This window comes from Bos indicus x Bos taurus, chromosome 10, assembly GCF_003369695.1.
Source record: "Bos indicus x Bos taurus breed Angus x Brahman F1 hybrid chromosome 10, Bos_hybrid_MaternalHap_v2.0, whole genome shotgun sequence".
In the NCBI taxonomy this organism is placed as follows: domain Eukaryota; kingdom Metazoa; phylum Chordata; class Mammalia; order Artiodactyla; family Bovidae; genus Bos; species Bos indicus x Bos taurus.
In genome coordinates this window covers 19,011,960-19,036,956 of record NC_040085.1, presented here as the reverse complement: position 1 = coordinate 19,036,956, position 24,997 = coordinate 19,011,960, and the positions used below count along the sequence as shown (strand labels likewise).

The following is a 24,997-nucleotide window of genomic DNA, read 5'->3' as shown; positions in this document are numbered from 1 at the left end:
AGTGTTCTCTTAAAGAAAAGGATCCCACTGTTAGCATCTTCTCCCTCATCCTACGTCCTACATAGTTGTGGTTGGGAAGAGGGAAGACCTGACCAGTCCATCTTTGATGGATACTGTTTACCTAGTTCCTGAGCAGAAAGGGACCTGCTGCATTGCTGGTCTCTAGCCACTAGCTTCTACAAGGGCTTGAGGCAGGAGGTGAAATGAGAAGGAACAGTACTTGTCTGTGCTTCTTTTTCCGTTAGACTCAGTTAAGCTTCCTGCATAGTAGCCCTCTGATAAACCTGGTTTGCTGGTTAGGGTACAATAGAAAGGCAGAGAGTGATTGTTGCTGTTCTTGTCTAGTTGCTAAGTCATGTCTGACTCTTTTGCAACCCCATGGACTATAGCCTTGCCAGGATCCTCTGTCCATGGGATTTTCCAGGCAAGAATACTGGAGTGGCTTGCCATTTCCTTCTCCTGGGGAATCTTCTCGACCCAGGGATTGAACCCACATATTTTGCATTGGCAGGCAGATACTTTACCACTGAGCCACCAGGGAAGCTTGTTAGAGAGATTGATACCAGACCCATAACTTTGGAGATTAATCCTGAGATGCCAGGGCTGTGTACAAGAGGAGGGATTAGACTCATGAACACGTCCTTCAGGTTCTATTTACACTCTAGGTACTGAAGGCTGGTCCATCTACTTCTACCATCAGCCCAAGTAAGCGATGATTCCTCACAGATATGCCACTGGTACAAAATGGAATTAAGAATTAAGTCCTTGACTTTGTTAAAAATCTGCCCAAGTTGTGAGCTGGAAACATGTTTGTTCAGTTATATTTTAGGTCATTGTGTCTTAAGAGGATTCGAGTTAGATTAGATTTCTTTAAACATAGAAGTGGGGAAATAAGATAGGAAGTGTTGGCCTGATATGAAGTAAAGCTACACAAATCCCCTGAATCATGAGAGCCTCGCCCAGATTTCTATCACTAGAATATCTTAGGACTGGTTTTTCAGTGTGAGAGGGTGGCCATTTGATAAAACTGCTTCTAATCAGACAAGCGTTGCCATTTGATGTAAAACACACATGCAGACATCACTCTATCCTCACACGCATTGACTTGGACCATATGCTTCTCAAATTTTTAATTTAACCAAAGTGGCAAATTTTTATTTTCATCAGTTCCCATAGTATGCTTCAAATATTTCTTTGATCAGGGTCTTGAGTCCACAAGATGGCAGTGTCTCCTCAGGGACCCTGCTCTTGTATTCCTTCCTGTGTGTGTGTGTGTGTGTGTGTGTGTGTGTGTGTGTGTGTGTGAGGGAGAGAGAGAGAGAGAGAGAGAAAGAGAGAGAGAGAGGGAGGGAGAAAGTGGGAGGAGAGAGGAGGAGCTTGGTGGTGTGTGTTGCATGGGTAATGAAAAAAGTCTCTTTTGTCTTTGATAGAACAGGCTCTTTTTATGATTTCTAAAGCAGAAGAATTGAAATGTCTGAGCTCGACTCTTTTTTTTTTTTTTTAGGGCGTAAAATTTGAATCCTCAGTGAACAAGAGGAGGAAAGAATGATGAAATCCTCAAGAGTTTTATTAGTGATCCTGTGGCTTCAGTTGATCTGTAAGTTTGGGGCATTTCTACGGGACCATAAAATACACTATTTGGAGTCATTGTCCCTTCTAGGCTCATGGAGAAACATGAACACTATTTCCCTTAAATAAGGGATGGTAGAGGTGGGAGGCCTGTGAAAAGATAACTTGAATTCTGGAGAGGAAGCATCACCACCTAACCCACCTTCTCTGACTGAGCGTTCATGTCTCTTTGCACAGCGGTGAGCAGCCAGCAGAACACAGTGGAGCAGAGTCCTGCGTCTTTGCCCGTCCCAGAGGGAGCGGCCGCGTCTCTCAGCTGCACTTACTCTGACAGCAATTCTCAGTACTTCACATGGTACAGACAGTACCCTGGGAAAGGCCCTGAGTTTCTGCTGTACGTGTATGCCAACAACAACAAAGAGGAAGGAAAATTTACAGTGCAGTCCAATAAAACCAACAAGAATGTCTCCCTGCGTATCAGAGACTCCGAGCCCAGCGACTCAGCCATCTACCTCTGTGCAGTGAGCACACAGTGCTCCCCAGGCACCTGCAGCCTGTGCCCAAACCTGCTGGGGCCCCGGCAGTGCCTCTTGGAGAGCTTAGGCTGCAGGCACAGACATTCTGTTACCTCTCTAAGCTGTAGATGAGAATTAAGAGTAACAGTGTAGAAGGTTTGATTGATTAGGGAAGTATTTTCATAATTCTGAAAACAGCTGATTCTGAAGGGAAATTAAAGACACAGTTTGGTCTGAATGACTGAAATATTTTACAATCTTCTTATTGTACTCTAGTCTTGTACCATAACTTTACTCACTGGAATTGGTATTATGATGCTTTTATATATGACAATATTTTAATATGATAACTGAGATACTCCTTCATAGTTCCTGGTACATTTTGCTCTTTCCCCATGTAGATATTCAAGGTGTTTGATATTCATTGCTTTAGAAAATAATGGAAAAACATAAATGCAGAAGTCTTTTTTTTTTTTTTTAATGTGGATCATTTAAAGCCTTTATTGAATTTGTTACAATATTGTTTCTATTTTATGTTTTTTGCTTTTTGCCTGTGAAGCATGTGGAATCTTAGTCCCCAGACCAGGGATTGGAAGGCACACAAGTGGAAAGAGAATTGGAAAGTCCCCCTGCATTGGATGGCCAAGTGTTAACCACTGGACCTCCAGGGAAGTCCCAGAAAGGAGTCTTAAGCAACTATTTTGAAAAAGTTGTAAGTCATGAATTATTTTAGTTATAGATCTGCCACCTCATCTTCACTCATCTTCATCTTCAACTGCAACCCCATTGGTGGATTAGTTAAGGATACATTTGATGGGTGGATGGAAGGACTAACATCAGAAGGTGAGAACTGGTTGAAACAAGAAGCCTAGACAGTTGCAGGAATTCAGATCAGAGGTTTATATTACCATTTTTGAGTAAAGGCTGAGTAGAACTCAAAGTTCCAGGTGTGAGCCTTGTGGAAGAGTGCATTAATTCCTATGTACTTGAGTGTGGCTGGGGATGGTAGAGAGAATTAGCTACAGCCATAGAATATCCCACACCCACAGCAGGGTGTAGGGGTACAGATTTCCTGAGAAGGATCTCTGAGTAACCAATGTTATGGTGATTAAAGACCTACATGGATCAGTTATCAAAGACCATATGGTATTGAGGATGTTTTAGAAAATGTTGGTGAGAGAGCTGGGAAGATCAACAAGGATATGAGTATCTGCCCTCTCCTGACTCAATGGCACTGTGGAATTGTCCTATAACTTATACCAAAGTCCAGGGAAAATGTTTGTGATCTGATGGAAATCAATTGATGCTTTTGAACTGTGGTGTTGAAGACTCTTGAGAGTCCCTTGGACTGCAAGGAGATTAAACCAGTCAATCCTAAAGGAAATTAACCCTGAATATTCATTGGAAGGACTGATGCTGAAGCTTCAACACTTTGGTCACCTGATGCAAAGAGTTGACTCATTGGAAGACCCTGATGCTGGGAAAGATTGAAGGCAGGGGAGAAAGGGATGACAGAAGACAAGATAGTTGGATGGCATCACCACTCAATAGACATGAGTTTGTGCAAGATCCAGGAGATGGTGAAGGACAGGGAAGCCTGGCATGCTACAGTCCATGGGGTCACAAAAAGTCAGATATGACTGAGTGACTGAACAACAACAAATAGACCCAGGGGAAAAAATTAGAAGTCACAGTCGTCGTAAAGCTGAAGTAGTGGTCTGTTAGACATGACATTGTTTATTTAGTCCAAAGAGCATGAAAAGCTGGAAATGACTAAGATTTTTACTCAGTTTTGTTCACATAGTCACTGACTAAAAGGATGTAAAAGTATAAAAGGCTACAGCCCATGGGGTTGCACAGAATCAGACACAACTGAAGCAACCTAGCATGCAAAGAAGGATGTAATCTAATCGGAATTTGCTTCAAGTTCTCAGTCTGGAAACTTATGACTCAGAAATATTTCCAAATCATGGAAAAAGCACTTGAAAGGCAATGAGAAAGAGCATGAAATGTATTGAGCTCAAGATACTCGAATTCTCTTTCCACTTGTGTGTCTTCTGGTGCCACTGGAAAGAACCTGGTTTGTGGTGCTGGTCTGATTATCTTTGGTTGCTAATAAGTGACTTGATTTCAGGCTATACTCATATATATTTCAGGATAGGTTTAGAATTAAGTGAGGTAGCATATTGTCTTAGGTTGACTTCCTTAACAAAGCCAAAGTTGGGATTTCTGACTCCCATCTTATTTTGAGAAAAGCAAGTTAATTGGCGAAGGTAAGAGGGTAAAAATGAATGTGGCTGAGCTGAACTCTTGATCCAGCCTGACTTCATGGGGGTCTCTGGAGCATGAAATGCCCCACAGAATTGATCCCTCCCACCTTGAGTCAAGGGGCCATACAGCTGATCTTAGAATAAGGTATTCATTGGAGCATGGGTATACTTTACTGGAGAATGGTGATGTTTATTGGTATAGATCAGTTTTCTGGGAAAGAGGGCAGCTATGAGCCAAACATAGCCAACATTTGCAGCAGCTTGGAATTGGGTCCACTGGCCTGGAAAAGGGAGTCTAGGTTGAGCACCAGCAGTGTCTACTACTGAAAGGTTGTTGTTGAATCATGCGAATACACCGGGATTCTTGGCCCCCGGAGGAGAAGAATTCAATCCGGGGCCAGAGACGAGGCTTGATCGCTCATAGCTTTTGTGTAATGAAGTTTTATTAAAGTATAAAGGAGAAAGAGAAAGCTTCTGACATAGACATCAGAAGGGGGCAGAAAGAGTACCCGCTTGCTAGTGTTAACAATGAGGTTATATACTCCAAAGAATGTCTGGAGGTTGTAAAGACCTCATCAGACATACTCCCATAATTTACATTTTAAGATAACACTGTCCTCAGGCAAGATACATCCTTGTAAAGACCAGGTCTACTCCCATAATTAACATTTTAAGATAACAAGGTTTAATCCTAAGACTGTCCTTAGGCAGGATACATTATTATATAATCCTAAGGAATGTGGAGAAAGAAAAAAGTTTGTCCTTTCTTCCTCCTTGAGAATTCCAGACCCCTCTCTCCTTAGGGACCCCTAGACTCCCTATCAACCTGCCTAGGAACTGACTCTCTCACTACTAGCATGGAACTCTCTTGTCATGTGAGTGCATTCAATAAATGGTAGACTTGAAAATTATTTTATTTTAAAAGTTAATTTCTTTCTCTATTTCTTGAAAGTGAAAGTGAGTCACTCAGTCATGTCCAACTCTTTGCGACCTCATGGACTATACAGTCCATAAAATTCTCCAGGCCAGAATCTTCTTGTTAATTGGGAAAAGCGAAAAGTCAAAGTGTTAGCTCAGTTATGTCCAACTCTTTGCGACCCCATGAACTGTAGCCTGCCAGGCTCCTCTGTCCATGGAATTCTCCAGGTCAGAGTACTGGAGTGGGTAACCATTCCCATTCTCCAGGGGATCTTCCCAAGGTCTCCTAAATTCCTGGGATTGAACCCAAGTCTCCCAAATTGCAGGTGGATTCTTTACCATCTGAGCCACCAGGAAGCCCTTTCTATTTCTTAACAATCTGGAAAAATTAAAATAATGTATGATAAAGAACTTAAGAGAGAAAAATTTTTTTAAATGTAAAGAATTATTATTCAAAGCAAAGACTCCAGATTTTTTGAGAGTAGTGACCAAGGAAACATTATATTATTCTCTTAGATCCTTTGGTCATTCTCTAAATATGCATTTCCATACGAGACCATAAAGCATGACATTCTGCCACAACTTTGGTTCCAGGTATAATGACTGTCATATTCACAATTGATGACTTGGTGCTTCAAGGTATGGAAAGAGATACCATCTGTACTTATTAATGACTAGAGTTACTTTGTTCTTGGTTTATATTTAAGAATGAAGAACTTGGTAGTGGGATGGACTTCTTATGTCATTGTGTCCCTGTTCTCCACAAATCCCTGTTTCTTCATGAATGGGATTCTTGGCCAGTAGTCTGGCCATGTGGACTTACCATGTTACTTGGCAGGCTTCTTTTTAGGATGAATGAGCAGGAAACTGCCTATTAACTTGTTTCTTCCTCTCCTTTCCACCTAATATCAGTTTGAAGGTGGCTTAGCTCTGTTACTTCCCTGGTAGCTCAGACGGTAAAGCATCTGTCTATAATGCGGGAGACCTGGGTTTGATCCCTGGGTAGGGAAGATCCCCTGGAGAAGGGAATGGCAATCCACTCCAGTACTATTGCCTGGAAAATCCCATGGACAGAGGAGCCTGGTAGGCTACAGTCCATGGGGTTGCAAGGAGTTGGACATGACTGAGCGACTGCACTTCACTTAGCTCTGTTAAGTACTCACAGGAAAAAACAGCACTCCAGGTGTTTTATTTCAACTTCAGTGAACATCAGGTGCCCACATACAGGACAGCCTGCTATGCTTCTCACATGTAAGTCCAGCAGCAGGGAGACTAGTATAACTATTCCACAGAGTAACCTTCAGTTCGTCCCCATGTGCTGTTCCTCCTGCCCTCCATCACACTTATCCTTTCTCAGTCCAGAATCTCTACAGGTACCTAAGGAGTAAGTTTCCTTCACTTGCATGTCCAATAAAATCTCATAGCTCATTCTGTGCTTTCTCCCTCTCTGTCTCACCCATCAGAATGCTCGCATCTACTTTTTGTCTTATGGGAACTGTTGCTATATTTCATCTTTTTATTTTTTTCACATTATGGATTTAGTATCATCCTTTTTATACTTGTAAATTTTATCCCAGTGGGAAGTTTGGTGAGAAAGGAGGAGAGTACATATGTTTGATCAGATATTTTGAATCATATAAAATTTCTTTTTTTAATATAAATGTATTTATTTTAATTGGAGGTTAATTAAAATATTTTATTGGTTTTGTCATACATTGACATGAATCTGCAACAGGTGTACACGTGTTCCCCATCCTGAATCCCCCTCCTACCTCCCTCCCCATCCCATCCCTCTAGGTCATCCCAGTGCACCAGCCCCGAGCACTTTGTATCATGCATTGAACCTGGACTGGCAATTCATTTCACATATGATAATATACAAGTTTCAGTGCCGTTCTCCCAAATCATCCCACCCTCGCCCTCTCCCACAGAGTCCAAAAGACTGTTCTATACATCTGTGTCTCTTTTGCTGTCTCGCATACAGGGTTATCATTATCATCTTTCTAAGTTCCGTATATATGTGTTAGTATACTGTATTGGTGTTTTCCTTTCTGGCTTACTTCACTCTGTATAATAGGCTCCAGTTTCATCAACCTCATTAGATCTGATTCAGATGTATTCTTTTTAGTGGCTGAGTAATATTCCATTGTGCATATGTACCACAGCTTTCTTATCCATTCGTCTGCTGATGGACATCTAGGTTGCTTCCATGTCCTGGCTATTGTAAACAGTGCTGCAATGAACACTGGGGTACACGTGTCTCTTTCAATTCTGGTTTCCTCGGTGTGTATGCTCAGCAGTTGGATTGTTGGGTCATATGGCAGTTCTCTTTCCAGTTTTTTAAGGAATCTCCACACTGTTCTCCATAGTGGCTGTACTAGTTTGCATTCCCACCAACAGTGTAAGAGGGTTCCCCTTTCTCCACACCCTCTCCAGCATTTATTGTTTATAGACTTTTGGATAGCAGCCATTCTGACTGGTGTGAAATGGTACCTCATTGTGGTTTTGATTTGCATTTCTCTGATAATGAGTGATGTTGAGCATCTTTTCATGTGTTGTCTTCTTTGGAGAAATGTCTATTTAGTTCTTTGGCCCATTTTTTTGATTGGGTCATTTATTTTTCTGGTATTGAGCTGCAGGAGTTGCTTGTATATTTTTGAGATTAATTCTTTCTCAGTTGCTTCATTTGCTATTATTTTCTCCCATTCTTAAGGCTATCTTTCCACCTTGCTTATAGTATCCTTTGTTGTGCAAAAGCTTTTAATTTTAATTAGGTCCCATTTTTTAATTTTCATATAAACTTTCAAACTGACCATATGATTTGGTCTTACATGTGAAAGAAAATCTATCAACAGGATCAAGAAGTAAATAGAAACACAAGGGAGAACTGATTTCAACCTGGTACAAGTCAACGGAGTGCTCAGAAAGAAGGAAGTTGTTTTAGCCTTGTCAAGAGGACCCCAGCTGACCAGACTTTCATTTCAGCGGAGATTTCTCTGCTTAATTTTTTCAACATTAGGTTTTAGTGTTCTCTATGCTAAAATAAGTTGGGTAGGGAAGTCTTTCCCCTTTAGAGTTGCATCTTATTATTAGACCACAGAAGGAGTGCTCCTTGAATGACAGACCCTCTCTCCTACCTGCATGGGATGCTAATTGCTTTGCTGTGTTGAGTGTCTGTGTCAGTTTACCGCTGTGTCCTCTGTACCTACAGAAGTTCTTCTCATTCCTGCTCTCCTGGCTTCACTCCTTCCCGCTTTATTGAGTTTATATAAGTGTGCTCTCCTTTTTCTCACAATTCTTTCCAGAGTCATTTATACGTGTGCTATATTTTCTTTACTGTTAGAACATAGCTCAGGTTTCTCTGCAGATACTCCTCTGTTGACATTCTCCTTAGTGTGAGGTCCCCTTAATTTGGCACAGTATACCTGTCTGTTCTGACCATTGACAATTGGAATGGGACTTTCCCTTTGTGAATATAAACATGTGGTGCCCAAGTCATTTTTTTTTTTTTTTATGGCTTTAACAAGTATCTCAGGATGGGGAGCACGTGTATTTTTATTTTTCTAACAATTAAAAAAAAAAAAAAAAGAAAAAAAACAAAAACAAAAACAAGTATCAAAGTTGTTCACCTGAGACCGAGTCATATTTAGACTTTATGACTGACAAAGAAAATTGTAGTTTTTTATTAATATGCACTGATTAAAAAAATTAACGTTACATGTTCCATTCTGATGTTAAGTATAAGTCCCTGATCTAATTTACTCTTTCCCCTTTAGCACCAAACAAAGGAATAATCTCTCCTCATCCCATATCTGTGATGACACTCATATTCATCCTTCCTTTTGTGAATGTGATGCTCGATGAACCACCTGAGTCCAGCAGGGAGCCCAATCACAGACTTTTAACATTTCTGTCACTTCATTGCATTATTTTTATGTCTCCTACAGAAGATTTGAATATTATTCAGATTGTCTCTGTAACTTAATAGGAAAATTTGCCTATTTATATTTGTCTTTACATGCATTTATTGTTCCAGCTAGTATTTTTAACTACTTAAAGCAGTGTCTTTGTTTGGACCAAAGTACAATAGACCAGGTGGATTATAAACAACATGGATTTATTTGTTTCTCATCATTCTGGAGGCTGGATGTCTGAGGTCAGGGTGCCAGCATGGTGAGTTTCTGGTGAGATCCCTTCTCTGGTTTACAGACTGCTCACTTCTCATTGTAGCTTCAAATGGAGAGTAGAGAGAGAAGCAGCCTGTCTTGCATCTCTTATAAAGGCACAAAGCCCACAGCGAGGGCTCCACCCTAATTGCCTTTCAAAGACCCCCACCTTCAAATGCAATGACATTGGGGGATTAGAGTTTCAACATATGAATTTCATAGCAAATAATGATGACATTTGAGATTATAGAATGCTCCCTTCTTGAAATTCTTTATTTAGATTTAGAGACCGAGCACTTTCTTGGTTCTCTTCCTGTTATCAGTTGCTCCTTCTTAGTCTCCTTTGATGGTTTTTCTTTCATCCCCCTGATCTCTAAACATTGGAATGCCTCAAGAATTTATTCTTAGAACTCTTTACTTTCTACCAACAATTTATTTCCAACTAATTGTATCCAGTCTCTTGGATTTAAAAACTATTTAAATATCAGCATTTATATCTGAAACGCACCTGGCTCCTCTGATTTCTGAACTTGTATATTAAATGATCTATCTGACATCCCCATTGGGGCATCTTCTTGGTATATCTCTAGGTGATCTCCTGATTTCCACCACTCCAGCTACTTCACCCTCCATACCTCCCAGCTGCTTTTTGTGAATTCATCCTCATTTAGGCAAAAGGCAGCTCTGTCTATGAAATTCTCTAATCACCTGGTCAGAAACCTTGAAGTTGCCCTTATCTCCTAAATTTTTCTCATATCTCCATTTGATCTGTTAGGAAAGTCAATTAGCTCTTTCTTCAGAGCAGGCCCAGAATTCATCACTTTTCACTTCCAACTCTGCTCTTACCTGATCCAAGCCACTCTCATCTCTTGCCTGGGGGTGGCAATAATAACCCTACCTGATCTCTCTTCTTTCCTTCTTGCCCCTCTTCAGTCTGGTCTCCACCCAGTGGAGTGAGCTTTTGCGAACATAACTCAGATCATGTGGCTTCCGTGCTCACAACTCTCCAGTGGTTTTTCATCTCACTGAGATGAAAAGCAGATTCTTACTACAACCTGTAAGACTCTTCCATCTGGTTTCCCTGCCCCCTCTCTGACATAAGTCACTGTCTCCTCCTTACTCTCTCCGCCTTCACCACATTTGATATTGCTCTGACATGGCAATTGCTTTCCTGCCCTGGGGTCTCTGCAGCTCTTCTTCCTGCACCTTGAGTGCTTTTCCTCCAGGTAGCCACCTAGCTTATTCTTTCACTTCATTCTGGCCTCTGCTCAGGAGACAAGCTTGAAACATTTATTGTGGCACTTGAGGGTGGTAATAGTTGGAAAAAAGAAACACAAAGTGCTTCTCATAAAATGAATTCAAAAGCTGTATTGCACATCTATTCTACATTAATCCCCCTGCATACAAATGAGTTCCATTCTGAGAGCGTGTGAACAACTCCAATTTGTTTTTAAGTCCAACAAAGCTAGCTTTGCCCAACTAAGCAATCGATTATATAGTATTGTACTGTAATAGGTTTACAATACTTTTCACACAAATAATACATAAAAGACAAATACAAAAATAAAGAAAACAAAATAAAATTACAGTACCTTGAAAATTACACCAGATATGTGAACTGACTTAAGTGACTGGACATGAGAATGCATGTTTGCATCTTTGAAAGTTTGAAACTTGAAGGTTCATATAAAGGGGACTTAATTATTATGAAGCAGGGTGTTAGCATCAATAGGTCATCAGGATGTATAACTGAGTTCCATAACTCAAGTTGCAAACTGTATACTATTACATATAGAAAGGAGAGATAGGTTAATAATATATTTATATGTCCTTTAAAATTTTGAAATGCATAATAGAATAGAACACTTTACCTCATATCTCCCAAATTACTTTCACCGATCTGTCCATCTCCTACTCTTATTTTCATCTAGAAAGTGTCTCTAGTCTTTAGTCTACCCCCAACCCAATATCTCTACATAACCTCTGATAACATTCCTTTCTATCATTTCCAGGAAAAAGACAAAGCGATTTTGTTCTCATTAATTTTTTGTCTGACTGTTCTCTGTTATAAGAAATGTCTCCTTATTTCTAGATTGATTTTGTACTATCTCATGTGCCACTTTGTATATGAACACACACACATACACACACGTCCTTGTCTTTCCTATTATACTGCAACGTCTTGTAAGTAGACAGAGCTGAATTCAGTTTTTAAGTTTTAAAGACTTAGAAAAAGATCTCACTCATAGAAAAACTTTGATAATTTGTTGTGGACTTATTTTGAAATAGATTGGAAAAATTTCATTCAACTCTGAAGATGAAATTTGACAAAATAGTTTAAGATAGTAGTTTCCATTAACTGACATTTTGAAGAAGGAATAAGTTTACTTAAAAAATCCCCACCCAAGCTGACAGGTCTTTTGTTCCTGATAATTTGTAGATGGTCCTCAGGAGAGAATGGAGGGCTAGTGGCTGCTGATGAGCTAGTTGACCCAACAATTTTAGACCACTAGGGGCACTCTGCTGCTGCTAAGTCGCTTCAGTCATGTCCGACTTTGTGCGACCCCATAGATGGCAGCCCATCAGTTTCCACCATCCCTGGGATTCTCCAGGCAAGAACACTGGAGTGGGTTGCCATTTCCTTCTCCAATGCATGAAAGTGAAAAGTGAAAGTGAAGTCGCTCAGTTGTATCCGACTCCCAGCGACCCCATGGACTGCAGCTTACCAGGCTCCTCCGTCCATGGGATTCTCCAGACAAGAGTGCTGGAGTGGGGTGCCATTGCCTTCTCCAAAGGGCACTCTAAGCTACTCCAAATGACAAATTTTTTTCTCAACGTTTGAGAAGAATCTTGGTGAGCATTTAAATTAGGGTTTCTGGCAGTTAGGAAAACATCTGAACTAGTCATATGGGGAACTGGGGCATCTCCATATACTCATCTGTGAGGAAGATCTGTTGCTTTGAATGGTGTAAAGAGATGATTCCCCAGCAGAATTGAGCATCAGATTAGGGCCATGGTGAAACTAAAAAAAGTTCAAGAAGAAATCACATGCATTACCTATCTAGAGTTTTGATACTCATGACTAAAAATTCTAAAATATGAGCCTTATGGTCATTTCACAATTATTCCAATGATTTCTACCTTCTATTACACCTCCATTTCTCTCAGAGACAAAAAAAAAAAAAAAAAAAAGAAGAAGAAGAAGAAAGGAGATGAGAAGATGAAACAGAAGAGAAGTAGTGCACAGAAAAGAGAGACTGGGGAGAAAGAAATAGGAGACAGCTACTTGAATTGTGGCCCCTACTTCATAGTTACAGAGCAGAATCAGTGTGATGTACTTGCGAGGTGAGTGGGGAAAGTGCTGGAGAGGAGCAGAAGGGAGGTGGAATTGCCATCATGTACATGTCCTGCTTCTCTTCCATCAGTCAAAATCTTGTTGGAGACACTGTATTTTTTCATGATAATTATGTCTGAGGTTTACATAATTCTCCTAATTTTATTTAATTGTATTTATTCCCTCAAGAGGATTCAATACATAAGCAATGCATTCAGTGAGATATTCCTTCTTTGTGAGAGCTTCCTTGTAAATGAATTCTCAATCATTGAAAACTTTGTGTACTGATTCTTGGCTAGGGAAATTGGGTCACTGACCCTGATCATTTTTTCAGACTTTATTTTCCCCAGATGAAGCCCTTATTTTTCTCTGAAGTATCCTTTCCCTTTCTTTACTCCTTTCTGACGTGTCTGATTGCTGGGGCACTTTAAGTGGAGGCAATGCTGTGAGAGTGAAAAGCCTCGATATTTCTGTACCTGTGATCAGCAGTGTCTTAGGCAGTAGGGCACTGGTCTCAGCAGCAATGCCCGTACCTTGCTGAAAAACTAGAAAAACATGTCTTTGTTCTCCAATCTCGTTGTACTCCTCTCCATTTAGGACAGATGGCACTCAACCTGCTGCTTTCTTCTCAGCTATTTGGGGGCTAGAGGAAAGACTTTCTCAAAAGAACTAGCTTCCTTAGAGGTCCACTGATCTCTGCATGCAAAGCTTTCTTCACAACCTATAGTTTTCTGCTCTTTATCCTGGAGTTCCTTGCTATTGACCCTAGATTTAATATGAGCCCCAATGGAATAACTCACTCAAGCTCTGTTGGTACAGCATTGGCTGGCTTCAACAGAAAGCTCCTTGGCTAAACACAGGGGATCAGGAACATTTTAAATGTACCCTCTTTCTACAATTGCCTTCTCCTTTTTTAAATTTTATTTTATTTTTAAACTTTACAATATTGTATTAGTTTTAGGCAATTATTACAATTGCCTTCTTTTTAGTTCAAATGATTGTTACTTTGTTAATGAACTATTTAAAAATAGACTGTAAGATCTAAAATTCTAAAGGCCCATTCCTGGTGTGAGGAAGGTCAGAATCAGTGATGATGAATGGAAAATAACTCGGTATGGTAATGTTTAAGCATTTCACTAACAAACCTATACAGAAGCTTAAATTTCTGTGAAGTCTAATCTGCTAATATTTTCCTATACTCTTTCTGACTTTCATGCTTAGAAAATTCATGACCATCCTAAACTTATTAAAAAAAAAACTATTATTTAAAAATATTTTTATCTATATTTAGAATTTATTTCGGAGAAGGCAATGGCACCCCACTCCAGTACTCTTGCCTGGAAAATCCCATGAACGGAGGAGCCTGGTAGGCTGCAGTCCATGGGGTCGCTAGGAGTCGGACACAACTGAGCGACTTCACTTTCATTTTTCACTTTCATGCATTGGAAAGGGAAATGGCAACCCACTCCAGTGTTCTTGCCTGAAGAATCCCAGAGACGGGGGAGCCTGGTGGGCTGCCGTCTATGGGGTTGCACAGAGTTGGACACGACTGAAGTGACTTAGCAGCAGCAAAATTTATTTAATAACAGATGCTAAGGTAGGGGTCCAAATTTATTTGTTAATCTCTAGACGACTCTCCGTTTTTGAGGGCATGTTTTATTGAATATACCATCTTTTTCCTATTTTTTAATAACTAAATTTTCATAAGTAACTTGTATGTTTGGACTTTCTATTATGTTCCATTGATGTCTGGATCTTTCTGGTAACAAGCTTCTTTACTTAATATAGCATTACACTTTGTTTTACTAACTGGAGGAAATTCCTCTCCATTTTGTTTCAGAATTGGTCTTCCTGAAGCCTGAGATTACCTGCAGTATCATATTTGGCCTCTAGAGGGAGAAGCTACACAACTTGAACTCGATAGAAAGCCAGAAAGCCAGAAAGCCACCAGCCCTTTGAGGAAGAGCTTTTACTCTGCATGCCCTGTAAATCACTCACGGCTCTGTCAGGGTGTCCATGTGGCTGAATTGTTTCCAGGAAAAACCTGCAGAAAGGAGCCTCCTGCTTCCTCAGAGCTCAGACATGAAGCGCGCCCTCATCTCAGTGCTTGTGATGATATTCACACTTGGTGAGTAAGTCTCTTTTTATTTTATCTTACTATGGTCTTCTGATTCAGAATTGGCTTAACAAAATATTTTGCTCTGTTTGCAAGTCAATCCCTGACCCAAAATTTGTGTTACAGGAGGAACAAGAGCCCAGACAGTGACTCAGCCTGAGAGCCACACCTATGTGTCTGAAGGGGCCCCAGTGCAGGTGAAGTGCAACTATTCATATTCTGGGAGTCCTGTGCTCTTCTGGTATGTCCAGTACCCCAGACAGCGCCTCCAGGTACTCCTGAAACACACCTCAAGAGAGAGCATCCAGGGTTTCACTGCTGAGCTCAGCCAGACTGAGGCATCCTTCCATCTGAAAAAACCCTCGGCTCAGGAAGAAGACTCAGCTGTGTATTACTGTGCTCTGGGTAACACAGTAGCTGGCTTTACAAGAGAAGCACAGCACAAACCCCTTACAGAAAGCATTTCCATGTTCCTTATTTGACCACTGTGGGGCATTGTCTCTCTAGAGACTGACTCTGAATTTACCTCTCAGATACAGAGTTGTCATCAGTTGTCAAATAGCTGTAGAATTGTTTTTAAAGGGAATTCTCATTACCTACTCTGTATATGTTAATTTTTAAATAGTAAGTATATTTATTTTAGATATTAGTACCTGGAAAAATACTTCTGAAATAAACCTATGTAACAGTATGAAAATTCTCTTCTTGGCCCAGATGGGCTCCCCAGGTTTAAGTGATACAGTCCCATTTCTCCGACTCTGCTGCCACCTCATCCACACCCACGCGTATCATCACCACATGCTGAAATTCCTTACAAGTAGAATGGTGCTTCCTGACATGTGATTGTGATCTTTCTGCAGCTAATGCCTTTCTTCTCATGCACTTGATGGACTCATACTATCCAAATAGGGGCCATCAGGAGAAAAATCGTGGCAAGTTGAAAAAGGAAAGTTTAACATAAAGAATTATTAACAAATAGCAGAGCATTATTTACTAATGAACTCTAAAGAACTCTAGAAAGAACTCTAAAGAACATAAGAATAGCATCTGTAGGGAGACACTGTTATCTTTAAGACTAAGCCAGAGTTTCACAGAAAGTGACACATTATAATATGTACTCTCTTCTCCTGAGTGATGACTCAGGCTTCACTGGGGAGTGTGTGACTGTAGCCTGCTGGATGGGGAAGTTTGCTGAGGTGCCAGAAAACAAGACTAACAAGCAGAAGAACAGCTTCCAGGGTTCTAGCACAGTTTGTAGGAAGCTGGCAAAGGAGCACGGCTGAACTTGCTCAGGTGCCTGTGAAACTTGCCAAGAAAGCACCCGGGGACTGTCACTAAACGTTGCTGGACGTGAGCATCTCGGGTGCCCCACAGGATGGCCAAGCACCCAGCAACAAGAAGTGCGGAGCACATGCCGGGACCCGGAAGAGAAGCTGCCTCTTCCTGCCGGGTCCTTTCCATCCTCTCTACCAACAAAGCTTAACATCGCGCCAGCTGGCAATGAGACATGTTTACAAGGCCCAAGTCCAGAATTACCCTCTGAATCTATGAAGGGGGAGTTTGTAGTTCAAAGGCAATAAATTGATAACTGGCACATCTTTCATACACACTCCTCCACACACAGCTGAACTTTCAAGAAAGGGTGAAATGACTCTTTTTCCATCTCACAAGCTAAGTCTGTCCTTTGAACAAGTGAAGAAGTTCTCATCCTTTCTCCCAAATGAGGAGACCTGTGGTCCCAACAGTCACTACAGATCACTGGCTGTATTAATTACTTCTAAAATTCAGAGGAAATTCCACTGAAAATTCTGTTATACTCAGACTAAATTCTAAAGTTAATCTCTCTCAAGTTGTATGTAGAATATGTATAGTGAGGAGAAGGAAGAAGGAAATGGCAGTGTACACAAAGGAACACATGAAAGTAAATAGCAAGAAGAAAATGTAGGAAACTACTACATTCTTTGATTCCCTATTTGGTGGTGATGCTGCAATTGATATAGACGACCTTTTTTCTTATTACACATATTATATTTTCCCTGTTCACAGCCATAACCTCCATGAATTGGGTTACTGACCTAGTGGTGTGACCCAATTCTTTATTCTCAAAGGATCTGAGTACTCAGATATCTTGTCTTTTTATTGGTTGTTGTAATTTAACATTAACCTTTAGTATTGGGCATGAAAGTGCCAAGAGGCTCCCCTAGGAAATCTCCTGGGTTCCAGACATAGTCCTTTTTATATTTGATATGTAGCAACAACCCATTCCTCCTTGGTAATTGGTATCAATCACTCTAGTCAGTAGAGTAACCTCATTTTCTATCCATTGGTTGTGAGATGTATATAGCCCAAATAGCCACAGGGAAGTCTTATCTTCCAGTTCAGTGAAACTATTGCAGTGTTCCCTGGTGAAAGCATTATTTCTTTTAGAGAATAAGAACTAATACAACTCAAAGTTACAAATATTACATGCAAAAGTCTTGCTAGTGAGTTACTGAAAATAATAGTGAAGGATCCACTCCCAGTGCCATCTCCTTGATTTCTGAAATTGTGCATTCTGGCTATGGGGGAGACAACACCATTACTTATCTCTGCTATAAAGCATACATTGCATCTGATGAGACAGAATGCCATCTTTTCAGAGCTGTTTTTCAACCAGTGCTATTATAGAATCAATGTGTGTGTGTGAATGCTCAGTCATTCAGTCCCCTTTGTAACCCCATGAACTATAGTCCACTAGGCTCCTCTGTCCCTGGAATTTTTCAGGCAAGAATACTGGAGTGGGTTGCCATTTCCTATCCCAGGAGATCTTACTGACCCAGGGCTCAAATCTGTGTTTCTTGCATCTCCTGTATTAGCAAGTGGATCTTTTACCACTGAGCCACCTGGGAAGCCCATAGAATCAATAAGCCATTCTAAATTTAATCAGGTCAGCCATTTCTGGATGATAGGGTATGTGGTAAGATATATAATTCTGTGGGTGTGTGCCCATGGCTATAATCTATTGTTGTGAAAATAGTTTCTTCCTCAGAAGAAATGCTGTGGGGAATATCTTGCTTAAATTAGGCATTCTGTGAGTTTATGAGGATGAGGCTGGCAGAGTACAATAAGCAAAGAAGACAATTCCATATGCAGGTATAAGTGTCTATTCCAATGAGAACAAATCTCAGCCATCTCCATCATAGGAAACATCTAATCACAATGGTGTGATCACTGATCTAGAGCCAGACATCCTGGAATGGGAAGTCAAGTGGGCCTTAGAAAGCATCACTACGAACAAAGCTAGTGGAGGTAATGAAATTCCAGTTGAGCAATTTCAAATCCTGAAAGATGATGCTGTGAAAGTGCTGCACTCAATATTCCAGCAAATTTGGAAAACTCATCAGTGGCCACAGGACTGGAAAACATCAGTTTTCATTCCAATCCCAAAGAAAGGCAATACCAAAGAATGCTCAAACTGCCACACAATTACACTCATCTCACACGCTAGCAAAGTAATGCTCAAAATTCTCCAAGCCAGGCTTCAGCAATACGTGAACCATGCACTTCCAGATGTTCAAGCTGGTTTTAGAAAAGGCAGAGGAACCAGAGATCAAATTGCCAACATCTGCTGAATCATGGAAAAAGCAAGAGAGTTCCAGAAATGCATCTATTTCTGCTTTACTGACTATGCCAAAGCCTTTAACTGTGTGGATCACTGTCAAATAAACTGTGGAAAATTCTTCAAGAGATGGGAATGCCAAATCACCTGACATGCCTCCTGAGAAACCTATATGCAGGTCAAGAAGCAACAGTTAGAACTGGACATGGAACTACAGACTGCTTCCAAATAGGAAAGCAGTATGTCAAGGTTGTATATTGTCACCCTGCTTATTTAACTTCTATGCAAAGTACATCATGAGAAACACTGGGCTGGAAGAAGCACAAGCTAAAATCAAGACCACAAGGAGAAGTATTAATAACCTCAGATATGCAGATGACACCACCCTTATGGCAGAAAGTGAAGAGGAACTCAAAATCCTCTTGAGGAAAGTGCAAAAGGAGAGTGAAAAAGTTGGCTTAAAGCTCAACATTCAGAGAACTAAGATCATGGCATCTGGTCCATTCACTTCATGGGGAATAGATGGGGAAACAGTGGAAACAGTGTCAGACTTTATTTTTCGGGGCCCCAAAATCACTGCAGATGGTGATTGCAACCATGAAATTAAAAGACACTTACTCCTTAGAAGGAAAGTTATGACCAACCTAGATAGCATATTGAAAAGCAGAGACATTACTTTGCCAACAAAGATCCGTGTAGTCAAGGCTATGGTTTTTCCAGTGGTCATGTATGGATGTGAGAGTTGGACTGTGAAGAAAGCTGAGTGCTGAAGAATTGATGCTTTTGAACTGTGGTGTTGGAGAAGACTCTTGAGAGTCTCTTGGACTGCAAGGAGATCCAACCAGTCCATCCTAGAGGAGATCAGTCCTGGGTGTTCATTGGAAGGAATGATGCTAAAGCTGAAACTCCAATACTTTGGCTGCCTCATGAGAAGAGTTGACTCATTTGAAAAGACTCTGATGCTGGGAGGGATTGAGGGCAGGAGGAGAAGGGGATGACAGAGGATGAGATGGCTGGATGACATCACCGACTCTGTGGACATGTGTTTGAGTGAACTCCGGGAGTTGGTGATGGACAGGGAGGCCTGGCATGCTGTGATTCATTGGGTTGCAAAGAGTCGACACGACTGAGCAACTGAACTGAACTGAATGTAATCCAGTTGTCATCAGGCATCCAGGAAGTCTCTCTGGGGAATGACACTGTATCAGGGAGTCAGTATTAGTCTGTGTCATTGACAGATTGGGCACTGAGCAATAGCATCAACGAGGTCAAACTTGGTAAGGGGAAATCAGTGTTTTTGAGCTCATGCATGACTTTCAGCACTGCTAGCAATGCCGGATCACGAGATCATGAAGCCAAAGTGATGAAGCAGGCTGCACTGACATGTTCCTTCCTCTGCAATCTCTGCAACTTTTGAGAGTAATTTGAGAAGGATCAGTGTTAACTCTTTCTTAAATGTTTGGTAGACTGACTCTGTAGCTTTGGAGTCCAGTTCTCTGATCATATTGGAGATTCTGAGGCAAACCCAATATTAATTAACTTATTCCTTTTCTATTTAATTCAGCCAGAGTTAGTTTCTGTTACCCGTAAGTAGGAACCCTGACTCATACACAATCTCATTCCAGCATGAGGCAAATTAGGAAAAAAGGATAGGGTATCAGAAGTGACTGAAGAAGTCTAACTGTACTCCTCAGAGGTACTCTTTAAATACTGGGCATCAGTGTTCTTTCTTCATTGAGTTTTTAGTGCATAAAATTGTATCTGTATCCATTCTCACTCTAGGCTGGAACTGGAGTTCAATAAAGGCAGAGAATAGAACAGCTTTGCAATTTCCTCTGAACCAGCCCTAACACACTTCACCTTCCTCAGGTGGTTCTCTTAGCAGGATGATGTTGCCCCCACAAGAGGTCAGTGCCTCTCTCCTCAGACTCACTTTGTTTGAAATCAACATGTTTGTATTGAAAGCAAAAAGATTAAGCGTCCTTTGATTGGCTGGGTAAGAAACCTGAGACTCTCTCTGGGACTCAGAGGGACTGGATGAGTATACTCAAAAAAGAGAGCTAGACTGAGGAACCTGGCTTTATTTCATGGCGAGAGCTGTGTCTTCCATGATCCCCCTGAAGATGAAGAATGGAGAAGCTTCTGGCCCTGTCTTTGGTGATTCTGTGGCTTCAGCTGGCCAGTGAGTTGGGGCTCTTGGTGATGGGAAGAGGGTGACCAAAGTTCAGAGCTCACAAGACTGAGGGGCAAAATCTTCTCTTTAATTGGGAAAAGTGAAAAGTGAAAGTGTTAGCCGCTCAGTTCTGTCTCTTTGCGACCCAATGGACTGTAACCCGCCAGGTTCCTCAGTCCCTGGAATTTTCCAGGCAAGAATCCTGGAGTGAGTTGCCATTCCCTTCTCCAGGAGATCTTCCTGACCCAGGGATCAAAACCACATCTCCTGGATTGCAGGCAGATTCTTTACCACTGTGCCACCAGGAAAGCCTGTTAATTGGAAAATGTACCCTCAAATTATGGAAGGAAATGCAAACACTAGTGAGTGAAAATGCAGTGACTGACTCCTGGCCTCTCTCCTTGTGTTTCTGCCTAGAGGTGAATAGCCAGCAAGGAGAACAGAATCTTTAGACCCTGAGCATCCAGGAGGGTGAAAATGTCACCAAGAACTGCAGTTATAATATTACTTTAACTGCCTTACAGTGGTACAGACAGGATTCAAGACGAGGCTTTGTTCATCTGATTTTAATGCGTTCAAATGAGAGACAGAAACATAGTGGAAGACTGCACTTCACGCTTGACAACTCCATCAAAAGCAGCTCCTTGTCCATTACGGCTTCCCAGACTGAGGACACTGCTACTTACCTCTGTGCTCCAGACACACAGTGCTCAGCTGGCACCTGCAGCCCCAGCACAAACCTGCCAGAGCTGTCTCTTAGAAGCCACGACAGTGTGCAGAGTTGGTGGTTTTGTCTTCCCACAAAGGAGAGTCTGCAAATGGCTAGCAACATGAAAGGGAGCTCCTCTCAAATTCCTGAGTTTTTGGTAGCGTGTCTATAGTAAAGGGCATGGGATTTAGAATGGGAAGCTAAAATGCCAAATTCAGCTCTGCCCACACTGGCTGTGTCTTTAGGCATATCATTGGTGTAGCAGCCTTCAGTATCCTCAGTTTAAACAAAGGATTTAGACTGATGAGCCTAAAGACCCTTCAAGTTCTAATTTTACCAAGTCACCTCTGGGGGATGAAGAAGGACTTCTCAGTATTAGAAGGGCTCATCTGTTATATGTGCAGCCCCCTCAAGACCTAGGTGGGGCTTTAAGATGCATGAGATGATTTTAGTATTTCTCTAATTCCTGTATAGGAAACAGTAGATTCATCAGACACTAGAAATAAGGATTTAGGACTGTTTCCATGAAAATTTTCACTTTAAAACCGAGGAGTGAAAATGTTATGTAATAATAGACACAAAGATCTCAGTATTTGGAGTAAAAGAGACAAAAATGTGACTCTGATTCTGTCATTTATGATTTGTATGATTTCTAAGCATCAATTTCTCCATTAAAGAGATGGAGATTTATCCAAAAGTCAGAATTTTTCCCCTTACAAGTGAGAGATTTATGTTTTCTGCTATCAGCCTCTAAAATATTGTTTTTTAAAAGTGGATACTTCTGTTTATTATCACATATATAACAGTTTTCCATCCACTGTATTCTTGTTCCTGGTAAGAATAGTTTTCTGATACAGTTTTGGTGCTACTAAAAATGTGTTTGTGGACAAAGGACATTTGTATTTATGTGACACTTGGTGAAAAAGGTAGGAGAGGGAAGGGGAAAGGTTGGTAGGACCGTGGTTCCCACATTCCAGACCTTAAACCACCAACATCACCTGTGTCAGAATCACCTAGAACACCTTTGAAGACCTGGATTATTAGGAGTTTACTCAATCAGACTGATGTAGTGATGGATTGTATTTTTAATGAACATCATTTATATCAGATATTGGTTCAGCTTCACATCACAAAAAACTCAGATAATGTTTTTAATAAGCTAGAGTTTACTTCCCTCTCATATAAAGAAGCTCTATAGAATGTACCATGTGCAGTCTAGGGCTGGTGTACTAGCTTCATAATCTTGGGACGAGTCAAGGGTCTTCTTTCTAGCTGTTTCTTGTCCTTAAATTGTCATTTTTGTTTATATACTTTGCCGAAACAGCAAGAAATCCATCCACTTTACACACCTTCCAGGAAGAACGTCAAAAGGCAAATGAGTACATGCTGGCCAAGTCAATCATTTTCAGAAGCTTCATCCAGCACCTTCTACTTGCATTTCATTTACCAGAGTGTTAGTCCGTGTCCCCACATTTCTTCCTTCGGCAAAGGAGCCTGGGATATCAGGATTTTTACAATCTCAGCATGTTGTTGTTCACAACAAAATTGTTGTTCTCAGTTCAATTCAGTTCATTCGCTCAGTTGTGTCCGACTCTTTGCGATCCCATGGATTGCAGAACGCCAGGCTTCCTTGTCCATCACCAATTCCCAAAACTTGCTTAAATTGATGTCCATTGAGTCAGTGATGCCATCCAACCATCTCATCCTCTGTCATCCCCTTCTCCTTCTGCCTTCAATCTTTCCCAGCATCAGGGTCTTTTCCAATGAATCAGTTCTTCACATCAGGTGGCCAAGTATTGGAGCTTCAATTTCAGCATCAACCTTCCAACGAATATTTAGGACTGATTTCCTTCAGGATTGACTGGTTTGATCTCCTTGCTGTCCAAGAGACTCTTGAGAGTCTTCTCCAACACAACAGTTCAAAAGCGTCAATTCTTCAGTGCTCAGCTTTCTTCATGGTTCAAATCTCACATCCATACATGACTACTGGAAAAACCATAGGTTTGACTATATAGACATTGTTGGCAAAGTAATGTCTCATCTTTTCAGTATGCTGTGTAGGTTGAGATATCAGGATCTTTTCAATCTCCGCATGTTGTCACTCACAACAAAATTGTGAATCTACCATAATTTAAAAAGACACCTGTACCTCAGCTATTGAAGCACTATTTACAATAGCTAGGACAAGGAAGCAACCTAGACGTCCATTGACAGATGAATGGATAAAGAAGTTGTGATACACATGCACAATGGAGTATTCAGTTCAATTCAGTTCAGTTGCTCAGTCGTGTCTGACTCTTTGCGACGCCATGAACTGCAGCACGCCAGGCCTCCCTGTCCATCATCGACTCCTGGATTTCACTCATACTCACATCCATCGAGTCGGCAATGCCATCCAACCATCTCATCCTCTGTCGTCCCCTTCTCCTCCGGCCCCCAATCCCTCCCAGCATCAGGGTCTTTTCCAATGAGTCAACTATTGCATAAGGTGGCCAAAGTACTGGAGTTTCATCTTAGCATCATTCCTTCCAAAGAACACCCAGCACTGATCTCCTCTAGGATGCACTGGTTGGATCTCCTTGCAGTCCAAGGGACTCTCAAGAGTCTTCCCCTACACCACAGTTCAAAAGCATCAATTCTTCAGCACTCAGCTTTCTTCACAGTCCTACTCTCACATCCATACATGACCACTGGAAAAACCATAGCCTTGACTAGACAGACCTTTGTTGACAAAGTAATGTCTCTGCTTTTCAATATGCTGTCTAGGTTGGTCATAACTTTCCTTCCAAGGAGTAAGCGTCTTTTAATTTCATGGTTGCAATCACCATCTGCAGTGATTTTGGAGCCCAAAAAAATAAAGTCTGACACTGTTTCCACTGTTTCCCCATCTACCAGAAGTGATGGGACCAGATACCATGATCTTAGTTTTCTGAATGTTGAGCTTTAAGCCAACTTTTTCACTCTCCACTTTCACTTTCAACAAGAGGCTTTTGAGTTCCTCTTCACTTTCTGCCATAAGGGTGGTGTCATCTCCTTATCTGAGGTTATTGATATTTCTCCAAGCAATCTTAATTCCAGCTTGTGCTTCTTCCATCCCAGTGTTTCTCATGATGTACTCTGCATAGAAGTTAAATAAACAGGGTGACAATATTCAGCCTTGACGTACTCCTTTTCCTATTTGGAACCAGTCTGTTGTTCCATGTCCAGTTCTAACTGTTGCTTCCTGACCTGCATACAAATTTCTCAAGAGGCAGGTCAGGTGATATGGTATTCCCATCTCTTATAGAATTTTCCACGGTTTATTGTGATCCACACAGTCAAAGGCTTTGGCATAGTCAATAAAGCAGAAATAGATGTTTTTCTGGAACTCTTTTGCTTTTTCCATGACCCAGCAGATGTTGGCAATTTGATGTCTGGTTCCTCTGCCTTTTCTAAATCCAGCTTGAACAACTGGAGGTTCACGGTTCACTTATTGCTGAAGCTTGGCTTGGAGAATTTTGAGCATTACTTTGCTAGCGTGTGAGATGAGTGCAATTGTGCAGTAGTTTGAGCATTCTTTGGCATTGCCTTTGGGACTGCAATGAAAACTGACCTTTTACAGTCCTGTGGCCACCGCTAGTTTTCCAAAT

The 24,997-nt window shown here is 41.1% G+C and overlaps 1 long non-coding RNA gene and 2 gene segments (V, D, J or C); all 3 read left to right on the top strand.

Moving 5' to 3' along the window:
* Positions 1–1,434: 1,434 nt before the first annotated feature.
* On the top strand, positions 1,435–2,433 carry LOC113899394. The segment is given in 2 exon segments: positions 1,435–1,597; positions 1,807–2,433. Coding segments are annotated over 2 exon segments (462 nt in total).
* A 12,307-nt stretch (positions 2,434–14,740) lies between these two features.
* LOC113899393 lies at positions 14,741–15,479 on the top strand. The segment is given in 2 exon segments: positions 14,741–14,900; positions 15,015–15,479. Coding segments are annotated over 2 exon segments (468 nt in total).
* A 5,049-nt stretch (positions 15,480–20,528) lies between these two features.
* On the top strand, positions 20,529–22,065 carry LOC113899391. Its single transcript, XR_003512907.1, has 2 exons — positions 20,529–20,668; positions 21,077–22,065. It is a non-coding gene; the product is annotated as an uncharacterized LOC113899391 (long non-coding RNA).
* Positions 22,066–24,997: the final 2,932 nt, after the last annotated feature.